Here is a 22,236-nt window from a genome sequence, read left to right on the forward strand (position 1 = left end):
AAGAGCAGGAGTTGACTGTGGCTCAGATCATGAACTCCTTATTGCCAAATTCAGACTTAAATTGAAGAAAGTAGGGAAAACTGCAAGACCATTCAGGTATGACCTAAATCAAATCCCTTATGATTATACAGTGGAAGTGAGAAATAGATTTAAGGGACTAGATCTGATAGATAGAGTGCCTGATGAACTATGGACTGAGGTTCGTGACATTGTACAGGAGACAGGGATCAAGATCATCCCCATGGAAAAGAAATGCAAAAAAGCAAAACGGCTGTCTGGGGAGGCCTTACAAATAGCTCTGAAAAGAAGAGAGGCGAAAAGCCAAGGAGAAAAGAAAAGATAAAAGCATCTGAACGCAGAATTCCAAAGAATAGCAAGAAGAGATAAGAAAGCCTTCTTCAGCGATCAATGCAAAGAAATAGAGGAAAAGAACAGAATGGGAAAGACTAGAGATCTCGTCAAGAAAATTAGAGATACCAAGGGAACATTTCACGCAAAGATGGGGTCGATAAAGGACAGAAATGGTCTGGACCTAACAGAAGCAGAAGATATTAAGAAGAGGTGGCCTTTTCAGTCCGGCACTGAGTGGTTCTTCGGATCATGTCTGGTGGCTCCGCGGATTATAACAGAGAACGTGGCGGCCCAGAGGGAATGGACCCCGATGGTGTCATCGAGAGCAACTGGAATGAGATTGTTGATAACTTTGATGATATGAACTTAAAGGAGTCTCTTCTTCGGGGCATCTATGGTTATGGTTTTGAGAAGCCATCAGCTATTCAGCAGAGAGCTATTATTCCATGTATTAAAGATCCAAAAGGTAATTCTGGCACTTGGAGATTATATGGGAGCAACTTGTCATGCCTGCATTGGTGGAACAAATGTTAGAAATGAAATGCAAAAACTGCAGGCTGAAGCACCACATATTGTTGTTGGAACACCAGGGAGAGTGTTTGATATGTTAAACAGAAGATATCTCTCTCCAAAATGGATCAAAATGTTCATTTTGGATGAAGCAGATGAAATGCTGAGCCGAGGGTTTAAGGATCAAATCTATGAGATTTTCCAAAAATTAAATACTAGTATTCAGGTGGTGTTGCTTTCTGCCACAATGCCAAAGGATGTGTTGGAAGTGACCAAAAAATTCATGAGAGATCCAATTCGAATTTTGGTGAAGAAGGAAGAATTGACCCTTGAAGGAATCAAGAAGTTTTATATTAATGTTGAAAGAGAGGAATGGAAGTTGGATACACTTTGTGACTTGTACGAGACACTGACAATTACACAGGCTGTTATTTTCCTCAATACAAGGCGCAAGGTGGACTGGCTCACAGAGAAAATGCATGCCAGGGACTTCACAGTTTCTGCCCTGCATGGTGACATGGACCAGAAAGAAAGAGATGTTATCATGAGGGAATTTCGATCAGGGTCAAGCCGTGTTCTGATCACTACTGACTTGTTGGCTCATGGAATTGATGTGCAACAAGTGTCATTGGTTATAAACTATGATCTACCTACCAATCGTGAAAATTATATTCACAGAATTGGCAGAGGGGATCGATTTGGGAGGAAAGGTGTGGCTATAAACTTTGTTACTGAAGAAGACAAGAGGATTCTTCGTGACATTGAGACTTTCTACAATACTACAGTGGAGGAAATGCCAATGAATGTGGCCGACCTTATTTAATTCCTGGGATGAGATAGTTTTGAATGCAGTGCTCGCTGTTGCTGAATAGGCGATCACAACGTGCATTGTGCTTCTTTCTTTGGGAATATTTGAATCTTGTCTCAATGCTCATAACGGATCAGAAATACAGATTTTGATAGCAAAGCGACGTTAGTCGTGAGCTCTTGTGAGGAAAGTCATTGGCTTTATCCTCTTTAGAGTTAGACTGTTGGGGTGGGTATAAAAGATGGGGTCTGTAAAATCTTTCTTTCTTAGAAATTTATTCTGTAGAAATGGTTGTATTAGATGTTCTCTATCATTTAATAATATACTTGTGGACTAAAAGATATAAGTGCTGTATAAAATCAGCCAATTATGTTAAACTAGCATATCTGCCTTTATTGTGTTTGTCATTAGCCTGAATAGAAAGGCCTTTAAAGTTGATTTTTTTTTAGCATTTGAACGCATTTTGTTTGGTATTATATTTATTCAATAAAGTATTTAATTAGTGAAAAAAAAAAAGAAGAGGTGGCAAGAATACACAGAAGAACTGTACAAAAAAGATCTTCATGACCCAGATAATCATGATGATGTGATCACTAATCTAGAGCCAGACATCTTGGAATGTGAACTCAAGCGGGCCTTAGAAAGCATCACTACAAACAAAGCTAGTGGAGGTGATGGAATTCCAGTTGAGCTGTTTCAAATCCTGAAAGATGATGCTGTGAAACTGCTGCACTCAATATGCCAGCAAGTTTGGAAAACTCAGCAGTGGCCACAGGACTGGAAAAGGTCAGTTTTCATTCCAATTCCAAAGAAAGGCAATGCCAAAGAATGCTCAAACTACCACACAATTGCACTCATCTCACATGCTAGTAAAGTAACGTTCAAAATTCTCCAAGCCAGACTTCAGCAATACGTGAACCGTGAAATTCCTGATGTTCAAGCTGGTTTTAGAAAAGGCAGAGGAACCAGAGATCAAATTGCCAACATCCGCTGGACCATGGAAAAAGCAAGAGAGTTCCAGAAAAACATCTATTTCTGCTTTATTGATTATGCCAAAGCCTTTGACTGTATGGATCACAATAAACTGTGGAAAATTCTGAAAGAGATGGGAATACCAGACCACCTAACCTGCCTCTTGAGAAATCTGTATGCAGGTCAAGAAGCAACAGTTAGAACTGGACATGGAACAACAGACTGGTTCCAAATAGGAAAAGGAGTACGTCAAGGCTGTATATTGTCACCCTGCTTATTTAATTTATATGCAGAGTACATCATGAGAAACGCTGGACTGGAAGAAACACAAGCTGGAATCAAGATTGCTGGGAGAAATATCAATAACCTCAGATATGCAGATGACACCACCCTTATGGCAGAAAGTGAAGAGGAGCTAAAAAGCCTCTTGATGAAAGTGAAAGAGGAGAGTGAAAAAGTTGGCTTAAAGCTCAACATTCAGAAAACGAAGATCAGGGCATCCTGTCCCATCACTTCATGGGAAATAGATGGGGAAACAGTAGAAACAGTGTCAGACTTTATTTTTCTGGGCTCCAAAATCACTGCAGATGGTGACTGCAGCCATGAAATTAAAAGACGCTTACTCCTTGGAAGAAAAGTTATGACCAACCTAGATAGTATATTCAAAAGCAGAGACATTACTTTGCCAACTAAGGTCCGTCTAGTCAAGGCTATGGTTTTTCCTGTGGTCACGTATGGATGTGAGAGTTGGACTGTGAAGAAGGCTGGGCACTGAAGAATTGATGCTTTTGAACTGCGGTGTTGGAGAAGACTCTTGAGAGTCCCTTGGACTGCAAGGAGATCCAACCAGTCCATTCTGAAGGAGATCAACCCTGGGATTTCTTTGGAAGGAATGATGCTAAAGCTGAAGCTCCAGTACTTTGGCCACCTCATGCGAAGAGTTGACTCATTGGAAAAGACTCTGATGCTGGGAGGGATTGGGGGCAGGAGAAGGGGACGACCGAGGATGAGATGGCTGGATGGCATCACAGACTCGATGGACGTGAGTCTGAGTGAACTCTGGGAGATGGTGATGGACAGGTAGGCCTGGCATGCTGCGATTCATGGGGTCGCAAAGAGTCCGACACGACTGAGTGAGTGAACTGAACTGAACTCAGTCTAGAAATCCCTCCATGCATGGCACTCACCCCAACTGTTAGACCGTATTTCCCATCACCCCCTCCCCACACTTTGTATTCCAGGCAGGCCAGCCTCCTCTGTGGAGCAAAATTACCACCTCCATGCATTTCTTCCCATCACTCCTCCCTTCTCCAATGCCCTTCTGCCCTGTTTTGAGCCCAGCCTTCATGCCCAGCCTACTTAAGTGCCCCCTCCTCTGTAAATGTTTCCCTGAACACTGTCGCCTACGGAAGTTTCTGTTGCCTTTAAGCACTAATATGAAACAGCTGACCAAGACCAGAGGCTCTAACATGCTGCTGGTACCTTTGTGTTTCCATACATCTTGCCTCTCCAAATAGATCATAGGTTCAAGGACAAAGATATGGCTATTTTTTCTGCTTAAAACACACAACTTTATTGATGACATAAAAATAAAGTCTCAAATGTATAAACGTAAGTCCACACAAAGGACCAAAGATTACTTATGAAGAATCAGTTCAGTTTCTGCTCATGAAGCATACCAAAAATATCTCAATCCAGACAAGGTAAAAATCAACACATGTATTTTCAGTACAAGATTGAATTCATTTGGTGTTCATAAAATGGTCCAGCTATCGACCATCATAAGCAACATCACTTTAGAAATTATAATGCGATTTACAATGTGCATTACTTCCAAGCTGCAAAACCAAAATATTACTCAAATTTGTTTGGAAAATTACAACTAATCATAGTTTACTTAAAAACAGCTCAACTCTTTCTTTCACCTCAGGGTCATTGTATTCTGCCGCTAAGATGCGAAGTTTCTTGGCACATGCTTTAGGTCGTTGGAATATGAAATAAAGGGAATTTTTACTGAACTTGTCTTGGGTAAATACTTTTGCTCTTCTTTTAAAATGGTAATTTATATTTTCAAATAGTGAAAGAGCATTAAGAATATTCTCCTTTGTCTCTTTCTTGCTAAAGATATTAATCAGTGATGCTGGTGCATTGGCAATGAGCAAGTCCTTTGTCATAGAGGGATTTTTAGAGAAATTTAAAAGCATTCCCAAAATATGGTCTTTAGTTTCTCCACTTCCCACAGTTAACAAACGAAGAAACTCTGAAATGTAATTTGTAACCATATGCTGATACTCACTGATAATAGTCAGGTGCTTTATCAATCTCAGTCCAGCCAGCTGCACATTTGAATTCAAGGGATAGGTGATGGTGTCTTCACATACTTGATTTAAGTAGGTTTTAACCTTCCTATGGTTTTCAGCAGCCACTGAGATGTTATTCAGTGCATTTAAAGCCTTCTGCCTAACACTGGGGTAGGGATTATTAAGCAAGCCTTCAATAATTGAGATTCTACCTGCATTACGAATTATTTCATGGGAAAATGGGTAATCACGACTGTTATATAGAGCATTATTGGCTATTTCATGAATAGAAGGATCTTCAGTCATCTCAATCATGCAAATGAGTTTTTCGAGCTCTCGTGGATCCACGTTATTTTCACGTTTACAACGGCAAACCCAGGGCTGAGTTTTCTCCCCAGACCTAATCTGCTTTCTGAGTTCATCTTCAGGTGGGAAGCAAGACTCATTTTGGTATGGAAATTTCATTTCTGTCCAGATCATGGCTCCTGCCCATGACCCCATTCCTGCCCCAGGGACCATGGACGGACATGAGACTCTTGACTCAGCTGTCTTTTTGGCTTTAGTCTTAGACACAGATTTATCCTCACTTCTGTTTCTTTTACCATCCCAGGAACAAGATTTTACATCGACTCCACCAGCAGCCTCCACCTTGTCCTTGTTGCTGACCTTATGTCTAGCCCCACGCTCAAAACTGACATCTTTCTCACACTTGGATCTGACTGCATTACTGTTCTCACTGTCAGCCCAAAACAAGGACCTTAAACTGATCTCCTCAATATCAGGGCTGGATGCTCTACTTAGCTCATCCTCATCTACATCTCCAGCCAAAGTCCAGGACCGCCCACTAGCCTCTGCCCTAGCTCCAAGCCTAGACCCTGTAGTGGCTACATCTCCATCCCACAACCAAGACTCCTGCCTGGCCTCAGCTCCAGCCACAGCTCCAGCCTCAGCTCCCAAACAGGAATCCATATAGACAGCCTCATCAGATTTCATCCAGGACCCAACATTGGCCTTGTTCTCGGCCCCAAATCTGGAACCAATGATGGCTTCTTTCCCAACTACTGAGTTGGATTTAATACTGGCTTCGTTTTTATTCCCAGGACTAGATACAATACAAACTTCTTCCCCTCTCCAGAACCAAGACCCTGTGCTAGCCTCACTCCCAGCTCCAAACCAGGATCCCTCCCTGGCCTCTACCCCAGCTCTTACCTGAGAATTTCTACTGTGCTGATCTCCAGGGCTCATCCACGACCCTCCACTTGCCTGATCTTCAGGCCCCATGCTAGATGTTCTTCTGGCCTCATTCGCAGGCTTAGCTCCAGTCCAGGATTTTCCACAAGCCTGACCCTCAGTGCCAACCCAGGAGCCTCCTCCACTGGCCTGATCCTCAAATCCAGATTTGGAACAGCTACTGCCTTGATCCCCAGTCACAATCCAGGACCTTTCACTGGCCTGACTCCCAGTGCCAGTCCAGGACCCACCACTGGCCTGGTCTGCAAGCCCTGGACTAGACCCTCCAATGGCCTGGTCCTGAGCACTGGACCAGAACACTCCACCACTGGCCTGATCCTCAAATCCAGGTTTGGAACAGCTACCAGCCTGAGCCCCAGCCCCAGCCCCAGCCCAAGACCCTCCACTGGCTCGACTCCCAGTATCAGCCCAGGACCCACCACTGGACTGGTTCATGGGCTCGAGCACAGGCCTTCTAACCACCTGGTCACCAGCCCCACCCCAGGACCCTCCTGCATGGGCCTGACTCCCACTGCAAGCATAGAACCATCCACTGGACTGATTCTCTGGCACAGGCCTGGATCCTCCACTGGCTTGGTCTCCAATAGCAGCCCAGGAATCTCCAACAGGCTGGTCCCTTGGCCCCAGTATAGACCCTCCACTAGCCTGACCTGCACTGTCAGCCCAAGATACTCTTCCAGATTTGGCCTGATCCTCATACCTAGGCTTTGCCTCACTACCAGCCTGATGCCCAGGTCCAACCCAGGACCCTTCATTGGCCTGGTCTGCAGCTCCAACCAAGAACCCTCCACTGGCTTGGTCCCCAGAATTAGCCCAGGACCCTCCACTGGGCTGCTCCTCAGGTCCCAACCGAGACTGTCCATCAGCCTGACCACCAGCACGGGCCAAAGAACCTTCTTCACTGACATGAAGTCCATCCTCAAATCCCGGCTTGGACCCACCATGAGACTGATCACCAGTCCCAGTCCAGGAACCCCCACTGGCCTGCTCCACAGTCCCAACCAATAATCCTTCACTGGCCTGGTTCCCAGTGCCAGACCAGGACCCAACACTGGACTGGCCTACAATCCCTGGCCTAGCCCCTCCACTGGCCTGTTCTCCAGTTGTAACCCAGGACACACCACTGGACTGATCCACAGACGCTAGCCCAGACCCTCCACTGGCTTGGTTGGCAGTGACAGCCCAGGCCTTTCCACTGGACTGGTTTTCAGGCCCCAGCCCAGTCCCAGTCCAGGACACATTTTCACTGGCCTGAACCTCAAGTCTAGGCTTGGCCAGATCACTAGTCCCAACCCAGGTTGCACCACCAGAGAGGTCACTAGTCAGAATCCAGGAACCTCCAGTAGTCTGGTCCACAGCCACAGCCCAGTACCCAATGTTAAGCACATTCCCACTTGTAGCCTGGGCCCAGGAGGCTCCATTGGCCTGAATCCCAGCCCCATCCTGGGACCTTCCACCAGCCTGTGCCTCCGCCCCAGTCCAGGATGCTCCACTGGCCTGGTTCTCAACCACAGCCCAGGATACTCCAATGGCCTCTCCCCCAGTCCAAGATACCCCGCTGGTCTGGCCCCCAGCCCAGGCAGTGTCACTCACCTGAGCTCCAGTCCAGGGCACCACAACAGCCTGGTTCCCAGTGCCAGCCCAAGAAGTCCCACTGGCCTGGTTCTCAGCTACAGTCCAGGACCCTCCAACAGCCCTGTCCGTAGCCTCTACCCAGTAACCTCCATTGGCCTGTCCCCCAGGCCAGGACTGTTGACTGGCATGACTCCCAGCCCAGAACCCTCCACTGGCCTGGTCCCCAGCTCCAGCCCAGGACTGAACACCAACCTCATTCTCACTCTTAGCCACACTCCAGGACTCAGTATTGGCTTCATTTTCATCATCAGCCCAGGACGTGCTATTCTCCCAGTATCCATCCCTAGCCTGAAACCTAAATTTGATCCATCGCTCTGAAGCAACCCAGTCCTCAACGCCAATCCCATTCCAGTAGTAGTCGTGGACCTTAGACTGAGACTTTGTGCAGGCCTGAGGGCCTGCCCCACCTTCACTCTCTGAAGTAGGCGTGGCCTTAGCCTTGGGCTTTACAGAGACATCTCCTGCGGCTTCTGACTCACACTTATCCTTAGCCTTGTCCTTTGCCCCCAACGAGGTCTTGCTCTGGGAATGGGCTAAAGATTGATGCTGGCCAGAGCCCACCATACCTGCTCCAGCCTCTCCCTTAGACTCAGTGATGCGATTGCCCCTGACCTTACTCCTGGCACCAAGCAAGGCCTCTCCCTGGGAACTGGCCACAGCCTGGGATGGGGCAGAGCCTGTTGTATCTGTTTGCAGCTGCAGAGAGTCCATTGTAGCTGGCCCAGCACCTGCCTTAGACGCAGCACTGGCACTGCCCCGAGCCTTCTTCTTAGTACCACACGAGGTTTCGCCCTGGGAACTGGCTGTAGCCTGGGGCTGAACACAGCCCTTGGTGTCTGGCTTAGACCCTGCCTTGGATGCAGCACTGGCACTATCCCGAGCCTTCTTCTTAGTACCACACGAGGTCTCACCCTGGGAACTGGCTGCAGCTTGTGGTTGAACACAGCCTTTGGTATCTGGTCCAGAGTCTACCTTAGACACAGTACTGGGATTGCCCCAGACCTTACTTCTGGCACCAGGCAAGGATTCACCTGGGGAATCAGACTCAGCTTGGGGCTGAGCAGAGCCCACGGGGTCTGCTCCAGCCTCTGCCTTGCACAAATTGTTGGGATTACCCCTGCCGTTATTCTTGGCACCAGGCAAGACCTCACCCTGAGAAGTGACCATACCTTGGGGCTGGGCAGTGTTTGTTGTATCTGTTTGAGGCTGGGCAGAACACGTTGCATCTGGCCCAGTTCCTGCTGTAGACATGGAATTGGGATTTCCCTGGGCCTTATTCTTAGTAACAGGCAAGGCTTCACCCCGGGAATTGCCCACAGCCTGGGGCTGAGCAGGGCCTGTTGTATCTGTTGGAGTCTGAGCAGAGGCCTTTGCATCTGACCCAGCCCCTGCCTTAGACGCAGCATTGGGATTGCCCCGGACCTTATTCTTAGTACCAGGTGAGGCTTCACTCTGAGAACTGACCACAGCTTGGGGCTGAGTAGGCCCTGTGGTATCTGGCCCAGCCCCTGCCTTAGACGCAGCACCAGCATTGCCCCGAGCCTTCTTCTTGACACCAGGCAAGGCCTCACCCTGGGTACTGGCCACAGCCTGGGGCTGGGCAGAGCTCTTTGTATCCTGTCCAGTCCCTGCTTTAGACACAGCAGTGGCATTGCCCCGAGCCTTATTTTTGACACTACACAAAGCCTCACCCTGGGAACTGGCCACAGCCTGGAGCTGGGCAGGGCCTACTGCATCAGTCGGAGGCTGGGCCGAGCCCTTTGCATCTGGACCAGCCCCTGTCTTAGACACAGCACTGGCACTGCCCAGAGCCTTCTTCTTGACACCAGGCAAGGCTTCCCCCTGGGAACTGGCCACAGCCTGGGACTGAGCAGAGCTCTTTGTATCTGACCCAGTCTCTGCCTTAGAAACAGCATTGGGATTGTCCTGGACCTTATTCTGGGCACCAGGTAAGACCTCGCTCTGGGAAATGGCCATATCCTGAGGTTCACCAGAGGCCCTCAGTTCTGCCTTAGCCCCTGCCCCAGAAATAGCATCAGGATCATCCTTGCCAACAATTCTGGAATCAGGGGAAGCATCAGCTTGGGCCCTGACCCCAGCTTGAGGCTGTGCACAGGTTTTCATCTCTATTCCAAGCCCTGCCTTACTCTTGCCTTTGGCTTTGCTCCTAGCTTTACGTCTGGTGGTAGGTAGAGCCTCAGCCTGGCTCTTGGTGGAAGTCTGAGACTGTGCCTTTCTGTCTGTCCCAGCTTCTTCTTTAGACTTGGTGTTGGCATTGCCTTGAGCCTTAACCCTGTCATCAGGCACAGCATCAGCCTGGACACGGATCATAGGCTGAGGCTGCATATGGGACTCAGTGTCTGTTCCAGCCCTCACCATGGATACAGCATAGGGACCGCCTCTACCGTTAACCCAGGCATCAGGCACAAATTCAACCTGAGTATCGGCTACAACTAGAGGCTGTGTGGCAGCCGCCATGTCAGCTCCCATCATTGCCCTAGATATGACACTGGTATTTGCCCTGTCATCAACCCTGGCACCAGACAGTGTCTCAGCCTGTTTCTTGGTCACAGTCTGAGATTGTGGAGAAACACTTGTATCTGCCCCAACCCCTGCTTCACACATGGCCTTGGTATTACCCCCTACATCAACTGCCACCCCAAGCATGGCCTCAGCCTGGGCCTTGGCTACAACTTGAGGCTGAGCAGAAGCCCTCATATCTGCCAAAGACCCTGCCTGAGACATGGTTTTGCAATTCCCCTTGGCCTCCACCTCAGTACCAAGAACACTGTCAATCTGGATCTCGGCCACAGCCTGAGACAGTGAACAGGGCTTCATGACTGCTCCAGCTTCTGCCTCGGACACAAAATTAGGATTTCCCTGAGCATCAACTGAGGTACCAGACCAGACCTCAGACAGAGTCTTAGCCACACTCACAGTCTCTTCCAGGGCTCTTGCCTTGGTGTCAGCCACACTTCTGATCTTGTTTATGGTGCCCGTCTTGGTCACTTCCCTGATTACTGCCAAGGCCTCATTCTGTGTCACCACCACTCTGTTCATTTCTATCTCTTTTTCGGCCAATATATGAGCTTCTGCTTTGGTCTGGGTCATTGCTTCTTTCTTGGTCTCTACCTTAGTAGCAAGTGCCCAAGCTTTAGCTTTGGTCTGGGTCACTGCCTCTTTCTTGATTAGTTGCCCAGACCCAGAGTCAGTTTGGGTCACTGCCTCTCTCATGGCCACTTCACTGACTTTGGCGTCAGTCAGAATCACTGCCTCTGTTATTATCACTGTTCCAGTCACCGTTTTGGCCTCAGATTGGGTCTCTGTCTCTGCCTCAGCCATTGCCTTGGCTTGAGAATAGGCTTTGCTTCTGTCTGTAGCAGTGACCTTAGTCTCTACTTCAGCTCCAGACCTATCTCTTGCTCCAGCTTCTGCTCCGGTCTTGGGCTTGGGTCTAGTCTCAATCTCTGTCCCAACCATGGCTTCACACATGGCCAAGGTCTGCTTTTGTATCCCAGCCACAGTCTCCATCTTGACTTTGGACCCATTTCTGGTAAGTCGCCTCACACTCTGGGCTCTTCCCTTGGTTAATCTGTAAATGCAGTAGCAGGCACCAGCCCAGAACATCAGTCCTGCAGTCACCAAGCCCACTTCCTGAATGCGACCCATGTAATCACCCTTGATGAAGGCAAGAACAAGATACAAAAGGGCTCAATTAGACTGGGAAAAGAGGGTAGTAGGTCTGCATGTAACCCTGCAAGGGTGCTGGTCTTCAGCCACTCAAAGGCCACCAGAGCTGCCACTGGAGATGGACCTAGAAGTGGAGGAAGGAAACTGGCTAAAGTTTCTCTTCTAATTCTGTGCATCACACAGACAGATACACAGAATAGGAAAGTGTAAAAATGATGTGCTTTATGGGAGAAGAAGATAATTAGCAAATTCTCTTTCCATCCCTTTTATTTTATCTCCTCTCCATCTTTCCCAGTGCCCAACAATTTCCCTCAGGATACTTTCATACACGTTTTCTTACATCAAATGAACAGTGGAAAGGATGGTGGTAGCACTGACTACGGATGGTAGACTGAAGCCCTCACACCCTGATTTTTACTAGACCTACTCTGGTCACCACTCCCACAAGTCCCCACCCTCATACCAACCTGTAATGATCAAGGCAGTTCCCTCCTCTTTCCTTCTCTTGATTGGAGGTATATCCTAAAGGAGATCTATAAACTCATGAGATCTGTGGACCTAGAGACAGACAGACAGATGGAGAAACAGACAGGAGTGAAGATTTTGTTTACCATGACATATATTATTAACAAACCTCTCTCTATCCTCTTCAATTCACCCCATTTCCTGTTATCACAATAAAGGTGAAGGTGTGGGGTAAGTGAAGGGATGGTGAGGAGAGTGCCTGGAAAAGGGGAAGGCTAAGTATCCTCCAGACTGGACACTGGATACCTTCAGATAGACACTCACCTCCAACAACCCACCTTAGATGTCTACCTGGGCAATCCCCATCCTCTTACCAGCATATACTGATCAGGAATAATTTCCTCCTTATTTCCTTGCTTCCAGTGATCTCAAGCCTTTCAGACCTGTAGACCCAGCTGTAGACAAGTAAACAAACAGGTACTAGAGATCAGATCTTTCACAGAATGGACAAGTACCCTGATCCCTGACTCCAATCCCTGCCTTGTGAAAGCCCATGTCCAATTTGCTAATATGATCCATCCTCTCAAGTCTTCTCTCAGTCCCACTGTATCCCACCCTTACCCCAATGTTCCTACCATTTCCTGCACTGATATCAGCAGGGAGGATGGCAGCACGGGGGAAATCTGGCCGAGTGCAGAAGTGGAAGAACCCTCCACTGACACTCTCTCAAGTCTCAGCCATCTTATATGCCCACCCTCTCTTGTTAACCCTATGCATTGTCCATCTTCACACCAACCTCCACAGTTCCAGGCCAGTCTCCCACTTTCCTTTGCTTTCAGTGCTAAAGAGCCCTACTGTTGCCCTATGAGAAGACCTAGGAACAAACAGAGAAAAAAGGAAAGGTAAATGGTGAGTACTTATGACATTTCAGCATCTAAAACATGGGTCCCAGTACCCACCTTACTGGGCTTCCCTGGTGGCTTGGTGGCTCAGTGGTAAAGTATCTGCCTGCCAATGCCTGTCAATGCAGGAGACTTAGGTTCAATCCCTGGGTCAGGAAGATCCCCTGGAGAAGGAAATGGCAATCCACTCCAGTATTCTAGCTTGGGAAATCCCATGGACTGAGGAGTCTGGCTGGCTACAGCCCATGGGGTTGCAGAAGAGTCAGACATGACTTGGTGGCCAAACAATAACAATCTGGATTTAGACACCCGTTCTCTGGCAAACAAAACCTAGGGCTTCTCCAGCACTGAAACAGGCAGGGTAGAAAAGGGAGGCAGGTAAAAGGGGAGCAACAGAGGTGAATCATTCTAAAACCACCTGTAGGATTCTAGGGCTTCTCCCCAGTCTATCATTTCCTTCACCTGTGCCAACAAGTGGAAGAATCTGGAAAACTGGAAAACAGGGAGACAGATGGAGGCCCCTAGATCCTATACTCTAGAATGACAGCCTACTGCCATTTACTTCTCCTTAAACCCATCTCTAGCAGGCTCCAACAAAAGAGACAGGATGTGTGTTGGGGTCGGGGGCTTTTGCTTCTGCAAAATCTCCATCCCTGCCCCGCAAAGGTTATCTCCAAAAAAAAAAAAAAAGTAGTTCTTTGAGACAGCAATTTGTATTTTTGCAGTATTATCTGAGGTGCAAAAAAAAAGCATCCATAGAAAAGTTGCTGTCTTTATTGGTCTTCAACATACACTTTAAGTTAAAAAGCCCAAGCTTGGTAAGATTGGTAAGTAAACACAGTTTAGAGAAAGTCCCCTATAGAGCCACCCTATATACCATCCAGATAGCGGCGCCTAAGTTCCTGTCATAGAGAATATTCGTATAGCACTTCAACGGTTCACAGCGAGTGTCCGTACCCACACTAACCTCCGCAGATCCTGTGCAGTTTGCTCTTCTTCTTCCCTCGCCTCGCCACAAACACTGCCCCACGAATCACTGTCGTCAGACAGGAGAGAGGAAAGGCACTGAGCGCTTGGACTAGCATCCAGGACGCAGATCCCAATGCTCGCTTTTCTGGATTCAGGAACCCGGTTATCAAACATCCCTGCGCACCTTGCGAGACGCCACCCGCACCAACCCCGCCGTCCAGTCACTAAGGCCCACCATTTTCTCTGCAAACGCCACCGTGGCGGCGTGTCCCTTCCACTGAAACTAGCAGGAAGCGGAGCGGACGTGTGCGATGAGTGATTAGAGTCAGAGAAGAAGGAACATCTCAATCTCTGCATTTCCCTCTTGAGACACTCCCCCCACCATCCGCCCTGTCAAAGCCCAGGATTCCCCAGCACAGACTTAGGCAGGAGGTGCAGGGCTTGGGAGAATCGAGCGAAGGTTCCGGGAACTTGAGCCGCTTTCTCCCCCATCCCCAGGCCAGCTCCCGGGTTGGCAGTCCGCTGCCGCTCTGGCTTCTGTGCGCGGGGCCCTTACCTGCTCCGCTTGCCGCGGGGCCCGATGCCAGCCCGCCGTGCGCAGGGAAGCGGGGAGCTGGTACCCAGACAGGAGTGACGCCTGCACCGAAGGCTGCGTCGCTCTGCAGCTCGCGGTCACGTGAGGGCCCCGCGTCACCGCCGAGCTCACCCTCCGATCCCCCCTCCCAGGGGCTGGTGGGGAGTTCAACAGGACCCTCCCCTCCACCTCCGCACGCACCGTCTCCCCCTCCACCCAGCTGTGCGCGAGGCCCCGTCACTCAGCTCGTTTCCCTCCAATCTGAGAGCCCACAAGTGGCATCATCTCCCTGCGGTTGGAGTTTGCCTTTCTCTCGTTACCAGGGAGGGTCTGCATCCCCCCTTCCACCTCCAGGCCTTGGCTCCGGCCTTTTCTGCAGCTTCTCTGAGGACTGTCTCTAAGACAGTTGCCCTACGGTAGTTGCCACACCTACATGGGCCAGGGAAGGGGTGTCAGGAAGGGGAGTAGAGAGCGCAAGGAGAGGTTTAACTTTCTTTTGTTGTGCCCCTTTTTTTCCCGTTTTTACGTCACATTCATTGTTTTTGTAATGAGGAAATGGCGTCAAGCCATTTTCTTTTGACATTTACAAATTAGGTTGTAAAAATAACAAAAGACTCATTCATTTATGCCGCATTAAGAATGCTTTCTAGTTGCTGTAAACTATTTTATAGCTTTGAAAACAGACTAGTGATTATTAACATTTTAAATATAAAGTTTTCCTAAACGAAACCAGTAGGTTTTCAATAGGACCTATAAATTCGTCTTTGGAAGGACATTCAGCTGTCCAATCTTAGCAGTTTTGCACAAATGGTTTACAACTTTTTGAAATTCTAGCTTCATTGATGATCTTCCATCAGGTTTCTGAGAACTTCATAGATGACTCCTGGTTGATGAACCCAGGAGTGCCTGAAAAAACAGTGACTTCCCAGATTAACCTGTTTTCCATTCAAGGAGTTTTATTGGGATTTTGCATAAGCCTGTAATCAAATGAGTCTCATCACACCCAGGAAAGGACCAACTGTGCTATCCCACTAATGGAAATGAGGCTCAACAGGTGGATTTTCATTAGACCATGACAGTGGTGAGATAGCTCCACTATCTGCCTTTCATGCACTGTAGGTCCCCGAGTAGCAGGAATATACACTGTTCAGCACCTTCCAGTAGAGATAATGGGTAGGGCCTGTGGCCAAGGTAAAGGTCTATGGGCAATACCCTTGAAATCCATGTCCTTTTTCTCTCACAAAAGGCACAGTTCACAGGATCCCAAACAGTGATGCCAGGAAAAAAGAGGTTTTTTTCACCCTCTGCCTTCTGTTACAATTTCATTGTACCATCTATACAAGCCCCTCAAAATAATCCCATAAGGTAGGGACAAAGTCTGCAGAATTTACTCCCCAGACATCCAGCTGTCTGGGCTGGGGAGTGCTACACTAAATATAAACTCTTCAGGCAACCTGTCTCTTAGAACATTGAAATCTGACACCCCAGAAGGAAGCTCCCTGGGTGAGGGGCCCCTGTGTAGGGGAGGCCTTTTCAGGAGGTGAACTAGGATGCCCAGAGTGCCTTAGACCCACTAATGGGTTTTCAGAACTCATTCGACTGTGACCAATTTATGCTCTCCATCAGAGGAAAACATTTAGAAATTCATTATAAAGACATTTAAAACTTATGAAAAATTTTAAAAAACAGAGAAACAAAAAACCCAGGAGCATAATGTCAAACAGTTCATTTGCAATAATCTAAAAACTCTTACTGATCATTAATAACATGACAACCCAATAAAAAGTGTGCCAAAGACTCGAATGGATTTGTTTGCAGAAAAGAAATACCAGTAACCGATAAACATAGGAAAAAAAAAGACTCAACTTCAAAGAAATGCAAATCCAAACCACTATGTGTTGCCCTATTTCAGCTAAGAGTATCAAAATTTAGACATTTGATAATTTTGTTGACTGGTTTATGGGAAAATGGACACTTCCACACTCTGTTGGATACAGATTCTGTGACGCAGCCTTTTTATGGAGAGCAATTTGGCAAAATCTGATATCCCATAGATTCTTTAAGCAATTCTTAGGAGTTTAGCCAGCCTGATACTAACACAGTTTCAGAAAAGATACATACAATAGGGTATCTCTTGCAGGTTAAAAAATGAAACATAAAAAGTTCATCAATAAAAACCCCTATGTTATTAAAAAGGGCTGAAATGTAGAACTGATATCATTAGGCTTTCTAGGCAAGTATACACAGACAAAAAAGCACAAGCTTCAAAATCACAATGGGAGTAGGGAACACAAGAAAGGAATCAAGTATTAAATTTAGAACTGCTTTATGTCGGACAGTGTGGTAAAGTTATCTATATTTAGACTTTAATGAATTTTGTAATCTCTAGAGTGACCACTAAAATTACAGTGAAAAAAGTATAATTAACAAGGTAATAAGAGAGGGAAAACAGAATTTAAAAATTACTAAGCAAGAGAAAAGAGGAAGAGCAATACAAAATAGGCAGAACAAATAATCAAATAATAAGATTATAGATTTAAGTGGAAATATACCTCTAATTTACTGGTAAACAGCCTAAACATTCCAATCAAAAGACAAAACTTGTCAGACTGGATTTTTTAAAAATAACTATATGCTGTTTAGAAAAGATTCATCTTCAATATCAAGCCACAGAGGCTGAAAGTGAAAAAATGGAAAAAGATATACCACAAAAATATTAACAAGAAAAATCTTGCAATGGCAACATCAAATAAAGTATATTTTAAAGCAAGGAGCATCAGTAAAGACAAAAAGAGACATTTCACAGCTGTTAACATTTTATTTTATAAGTATATATATCCATCTAGAGTTTTCCCTGTTCATTTATATACATGTATTTGAATAAAAAATTCATACATATCTTCCCTTTACCTATTTTTACTTAAAAAATATATATCATAAATGTATTTCCACTGAAAACTTTTGGTTCTGTTCTAGTTTGTGAAGGCAACACTGTACTCTATGACAGTATCATGACTTCTTTAACCTATTCTCTATTGAATATTCAAGCTGTTTAGCATTATAAATAACACTGCAATGAGCATTTTTATGAATATATGTTTGTGCATTTGTTTTATCATTTTGGCAGAATGCTGTTCCAGAAATTAAATTCTTGGATTCCAAGGTATACACATTTTAAAAGCGTTCTAATATACATTCAACAAACTTCACTAGTGTATGCTCCCGACAATTATGTAAGTGCTGGCAAAGGTTAAAAAAAAAAACAAAACTGAAGCAACATAAAAAGACCATGAAAAGGGAAAACTTTAAGTAAATTAGGTTAAATTTATGTAATAAGGCTGACAAAAAGATTGAGGTCTGCATATCCTGATGGGAAGATACTTAGGGCATGTCACTATTTGCTTATTTTCTGTTAAACTATGTGTTTATTTGTCACTGCATGCAAATTCCACAAGAATACATTCTAGTCCAACATTCAAACCCAGAAAAAGCATTAGTACTGATTTAATGCTACTGTCCTCATCAAAGCACAGTTACCTCCCCAGTTTATAAACTTTTTAAGTGTACACCCGTGGCGGATTCATGTTGATGTATGGCAAAAGCAATACAATATTGTAAAGTAAAAAATAAATAAAATGATAAAATGCTTTTCTACATATTACACATACATGTCTTATTAAAATATGTAAATGGATTTATTCAGTGAGTGGTGCTGGAAAAACTGGATAGCTACATGTAAAAGAATGAAATGAGAACATTCTCTAACAACATGCACAAAAATAAACTCAAAATGATTTAAAGACGTAAATGTAAGACCGGATGCTATAAAACTCCTGCAGGAAAGCGTAAGCAGGGCACTCTTTGACATAAATCACAGCAATGTCTTTTGGGGATCTGTCTCCTGGAGTAATGGAAACAAAAACAAAAATAAACAAATGAGACCTAACTGAACTTAAAAGCTCTTGACAGTAAAGGAAACCACTGACAAAATGGAGACAGCCTACAGAATGGGAGAAAATACTTGCAAATGAAGTGACCAACAAAGGATTAATCTCCAAAGTATACAAATCATACTTGTAGCTCCATGTCAAAAAAAAAAAAAAAAAAACCCAATCACAAGAAGATCTAAATAGACATTTCTCCAAAGAAGTCCTTTTGGATGGCCAAAAGGCACATGAAAAGATGCTCAACGTCACTAATTGTTAGAGAAATGCAAATCAAAGCTACAATGAGGTATCATCTCACAGTGGTCAGAATGGCCACCATCAAAAACATCTACAAACAATAAATGGTGGAGAGGGTGGGCATGGATTTCTTAAAGAAAACTAAAAAACAGAGCCAGTGTGTGTGTGCTTAGTCGCTCAGTCATATCTGACTCTTCACGACCCCATGGAGTAAGCCCTCCAGGCTCCTCTGTCCATGGGGATTCTAAATATGACCCAGAAATTCTAGTCCCAAGCATGTACTGAAAGAAAAATGCACCCCAATGTTCATTGCAGTGCTGTTTACAATAGCCAGGACTATTCATTCAGGATGAAAGCATCCTAAATGTCCATAGGCAAATGAATAGACAAAGAAGATGTGGTACATATCTACAATGGAATATTACTCAGCCACATAATAGGATGAAATAATGTCATTTGCAGTAACATGGATGGACCTAGAGGTTATCATACTGAGTGAAGTAAGTAACACAGAGAAAAACAATCTATGATATTGCTTAAGTGTGGAACAAAAAAAATGGTACAAATGAACTCATTTACAAAATAGACTCACAGATATAGAAAACAAACATGGTTATCAAAGGGGTGTAGAGGGATAAATTAGGAGTTTGGGACTAAAACATGCATACTACTACATATAAAATGTGAGTTACAAGAATCATCTCTTACTTTTTTAAACATCCTATATTGCCACTAATTACTAATTTACAGTGTGCACGAGAACATGGAGAAAGTGGTTCTGTCATGTGATTGAGGGGAGTGTAAACGGCCTAGTCTTTCTGGAGTTGAACTTTTTTTTTTTTTTTTTTGTAGTAGAATATTGGAGAAGGATCTTGAGAGTCCCTTGGACTGCAAGGAGATCCAACCAGTCCATTCTGAAGGAGATCAACCCTGGGATTTCTTTGGAAGGAATGATGCTAAAGCTGAAGCTCCAGTACTTTGGCCACCTCATGCGAAGAGTTGACTCATTGGAAAAGACTCTGATGCTGGGAGGGATTGGAGGCAGGAGGAGAAGGGGACGACCGAGGATGAGATGGCTGGATGGCATCACGGACTTGATGGACGTGAGTCTGAGTGAACTCTGGGAGATGGTGATGGACAGGGAGGCCTGGCGTGCTGCGATTCATGGGGTCACAAAGAGTCGGACACGACTGAGCGACTGAACTGAACTGATCCTAAAGCAAGACCACCTGTGGGCAAAGCTGTACATACCAGGTTGTTCATTGTTACCTTATTTTTATTAGCTCCAGACTCAGAACAATTTCATGTACATCAATGTAGGGATGAAGGTGAAAGTAAATAAGCAACAATGTAAACAAGCTATGGAAGAGTATGCAGCAGTTAAAAAGAATAAAGCAACATTATATGTACTGGTTCATATACATTATATGTATAAGCTCTCTGAGATATAATTTTAAGTGGAAAAAAAAGAAATCGGGGAATTCCTTGGCAGTCCAGTGATTAGAAATCTGTGCATTCACTGTTATGGTGTGGGTTCAATTCCTGGTCAGGAAACTAGGATCCAAGCCTCATGGCACATGCACACAAAAAAAGGGAATTGTGAAACAGCATTTTAAATATGATCCCAAATATATAAATATTTTTTAATTGAAATACAGTTGATTTACAACGTTGTGTTAGTTTCAGGTGTATAGCAAATTGAGATATATATGTTCTTTTTTAGATTCTTTCCCATTGTTGGTTATTATAAGATATTGAGTATAGTTCCCTGTGCTATACAGAAGGTATGATTGTTATCTATTTCATATATTGTTGTAGCTGCTTAATCACTAAGTCATGTCTGACTCTTTTGTGACCCCATGGACTGTAGCCCACCAGGCTTCTCTGTCCATGGGATTCTCTAGGCAAGAACACTGGAGTGGGTTGCTATTTCTGTCTTCAGGGGATCTTCCCAACCTAGGGATCAAACGCTCATTTCCTGCTTGGCAGGCAGATTCTTTACCACTGAGCCACATGGGAAGCCATTTTATAAGTAGTAGTATGCATGTTTTAATCCCAAACTCCTAATTTATCCCTTTATATCCCTTTGGTAACCATAAGTTTGTTTTCTATATCTGTGAGTCTGTTTTGTAAATGAGTTCATTCATACCATTTTTTAAAGATTCCACATATAAGTGATATCATATGATATTTGTCTTTATCTGATTTACTTCACTTAGTAGGATAATCTCTGGGTCCATCCATATTGCTGCAAATGGCAGTATTTCTCTCTTTTTTTTTACTTTTGCATTGTGTACCACATCTTCTTGTCCATTCATCTGTCGATGGACACTTCTGTTGCTGCCATGCCTTGGCTGTTGTAAATAGTGCTGATCTGAATATTAGGGTGCATATATCTTTTTGAATTATAGATTTTTTCCAGGTATATGCCCAGGAGTGGAACTGCTCGATCATATGTTGATTCTATTTCTAGTTTTTTAAATTAAAAAAATTTTTTTTAATTTTTATTTTTGCTTTATTTTACTTTACAATACTGTATTGGTTTTGCCATACATTGACATAAATCCACCACGGGTGTACATGCATTCCCAAACATGAACCCCCCTCCCACCTCCCTCCCCATATAAATTTCTTTATTTTAATTGGAGGTTAATTACTTTACAATATTGTATTGGTTTTGCCATACATCAACATGAATCCGCCACAGGTATACACGTCTTCCCCATCCTGAACCCCCCTCCCTCCTCCCTCCCCGTAGCATCAACGTCCATAGTGGCTGCACTAACTTACATTCCAACCAATATTGTAGGAGGGTTCCTTTTTCTCTACACTGTCTCCAACATTTATTATTTGTAGACTTTGAAAAAATTATTGAAATATAGTTGATTTACAAGGTTGTGTTAGTTTCTCCTGTACAGCAAAGTGAATCAGTCATCCATACACATATATCCACTCTCTTTGGAATTCTTTCCCCATGTACATCATTACAGAGTATTGAGAAGAGTTCCCTGTGCTATATAATACATCCTTATTAGTTATCTATTTTATATATAGTATGGTATATATATCAACCCCAATCTGCCAATTTATCCCTCTCCCCTCTTTCCCCCTGGTAACCATAAGTTTGTTTCCTACATCTGTAACTACTCTATGTTTTTTTAATATATGTTTTTGTTGTGTTTTATTTTTTGGCCATGCCACACGGCATGTGGGATCTCAGTTCCCTGAATAGGGATCAAACTCATGCCTCCTGCATTGGAAGCATGGAATCTTAACTGCTGGACTGTCAAGGAAGTCCATCTATTTTTGTTTTGTTGATAAATATCATTTTTTTAGATTTTGCATATAAGCAGTATCATAGATTTGTTTTCTCTGTCTGACTTACTTCACTTGGTATGATAATCTCTGGTCCATCCATGTTCTGCAAATGATGTTATTTCATTCTATTTTATGGCTAATAGTCCATTGTAGATATGTACCACATCTTCTTATCCATTCCTCTGTCAATGGACATTTAGGTTGCTTCCATGTCCTAACTATTGTAAATAGTGCTGCAATGAATATTGGGGTGCATTAAATTTTCAAATTATGATTTTTCTCTGGATAGATGCCCAGAAGTGGGATT

General features: G+C 44.7%; 2 protein-coding genes and 1 pseudogene across 2 annotated transcripts; 1 reads left to right on the forward strand and 2 right to left on the reverse strand.

Annotated features, from left to right (window-relative positions):
- Positions 1–588: 588 nt before the first annotated feature.
- On the forward strand, positions 589–1,908 carry LOC128069965 (eukaryotic initiation factor 4A-II-like). The gene is given in 2 exon segments (XM_052663244.1): positions 589–819; positions 821–1,908. Coding segments are annotated over 2 exon segments (1,083 nt in total). The 5' UTR covers positions 589–600; the 3' UTR covers positions 1,685–1,908.
- A 2,619-nt stretch (positions 1,909–4,527) lies between these two features.
- ARMCX4 (armadillo repeat containing X-linked 4) lies at positions 4,528–11,496 on the reverse strand. The gene has a single exon (XM_052663869.1). It carries the CDS (start codon positions 11,494–11,496, stop codon positions 4,528–4,530), a length of 6,969 nt encoding a protein of 2,322 aa, XP_052519829.1.
- A 2,523-nt stretch (positions 11,497–14,019) lies between these two features.
- The window catches only part of LOC128070117 (sodium/potassium-transporting ATPase subunit beta-3-like), a 29,073-nt pseudogene continuing 20,856 nt past the window's right edge, over positions 14,020–22,236 (reverse strand).

This window comes from Budorcas taxicolor, chromosome X (genome assembly GCF_023091745.1).
Source record: "Budorcas taxicolor isolate Tak-1 chromosome X, Takin1.1, whole genome shotgun sequence".
Taxonomy (NCBI): Eukaryota; Metazoa; Chordata; class Mammalia; order Artiodactyla; family Bovidae; genus Budorcas; species Budorcas taxicolor.

Bases quoted from the DNA above. Each gene is read 5' to 3' on its own strand.
- ARMCX4 (XM_052663869.1), bottom strand. From the start codon at position 11,496: ATGGGTCGCATTCAGGAAGTGGGCTTGGTGACTGCAGGACTGATGTTC.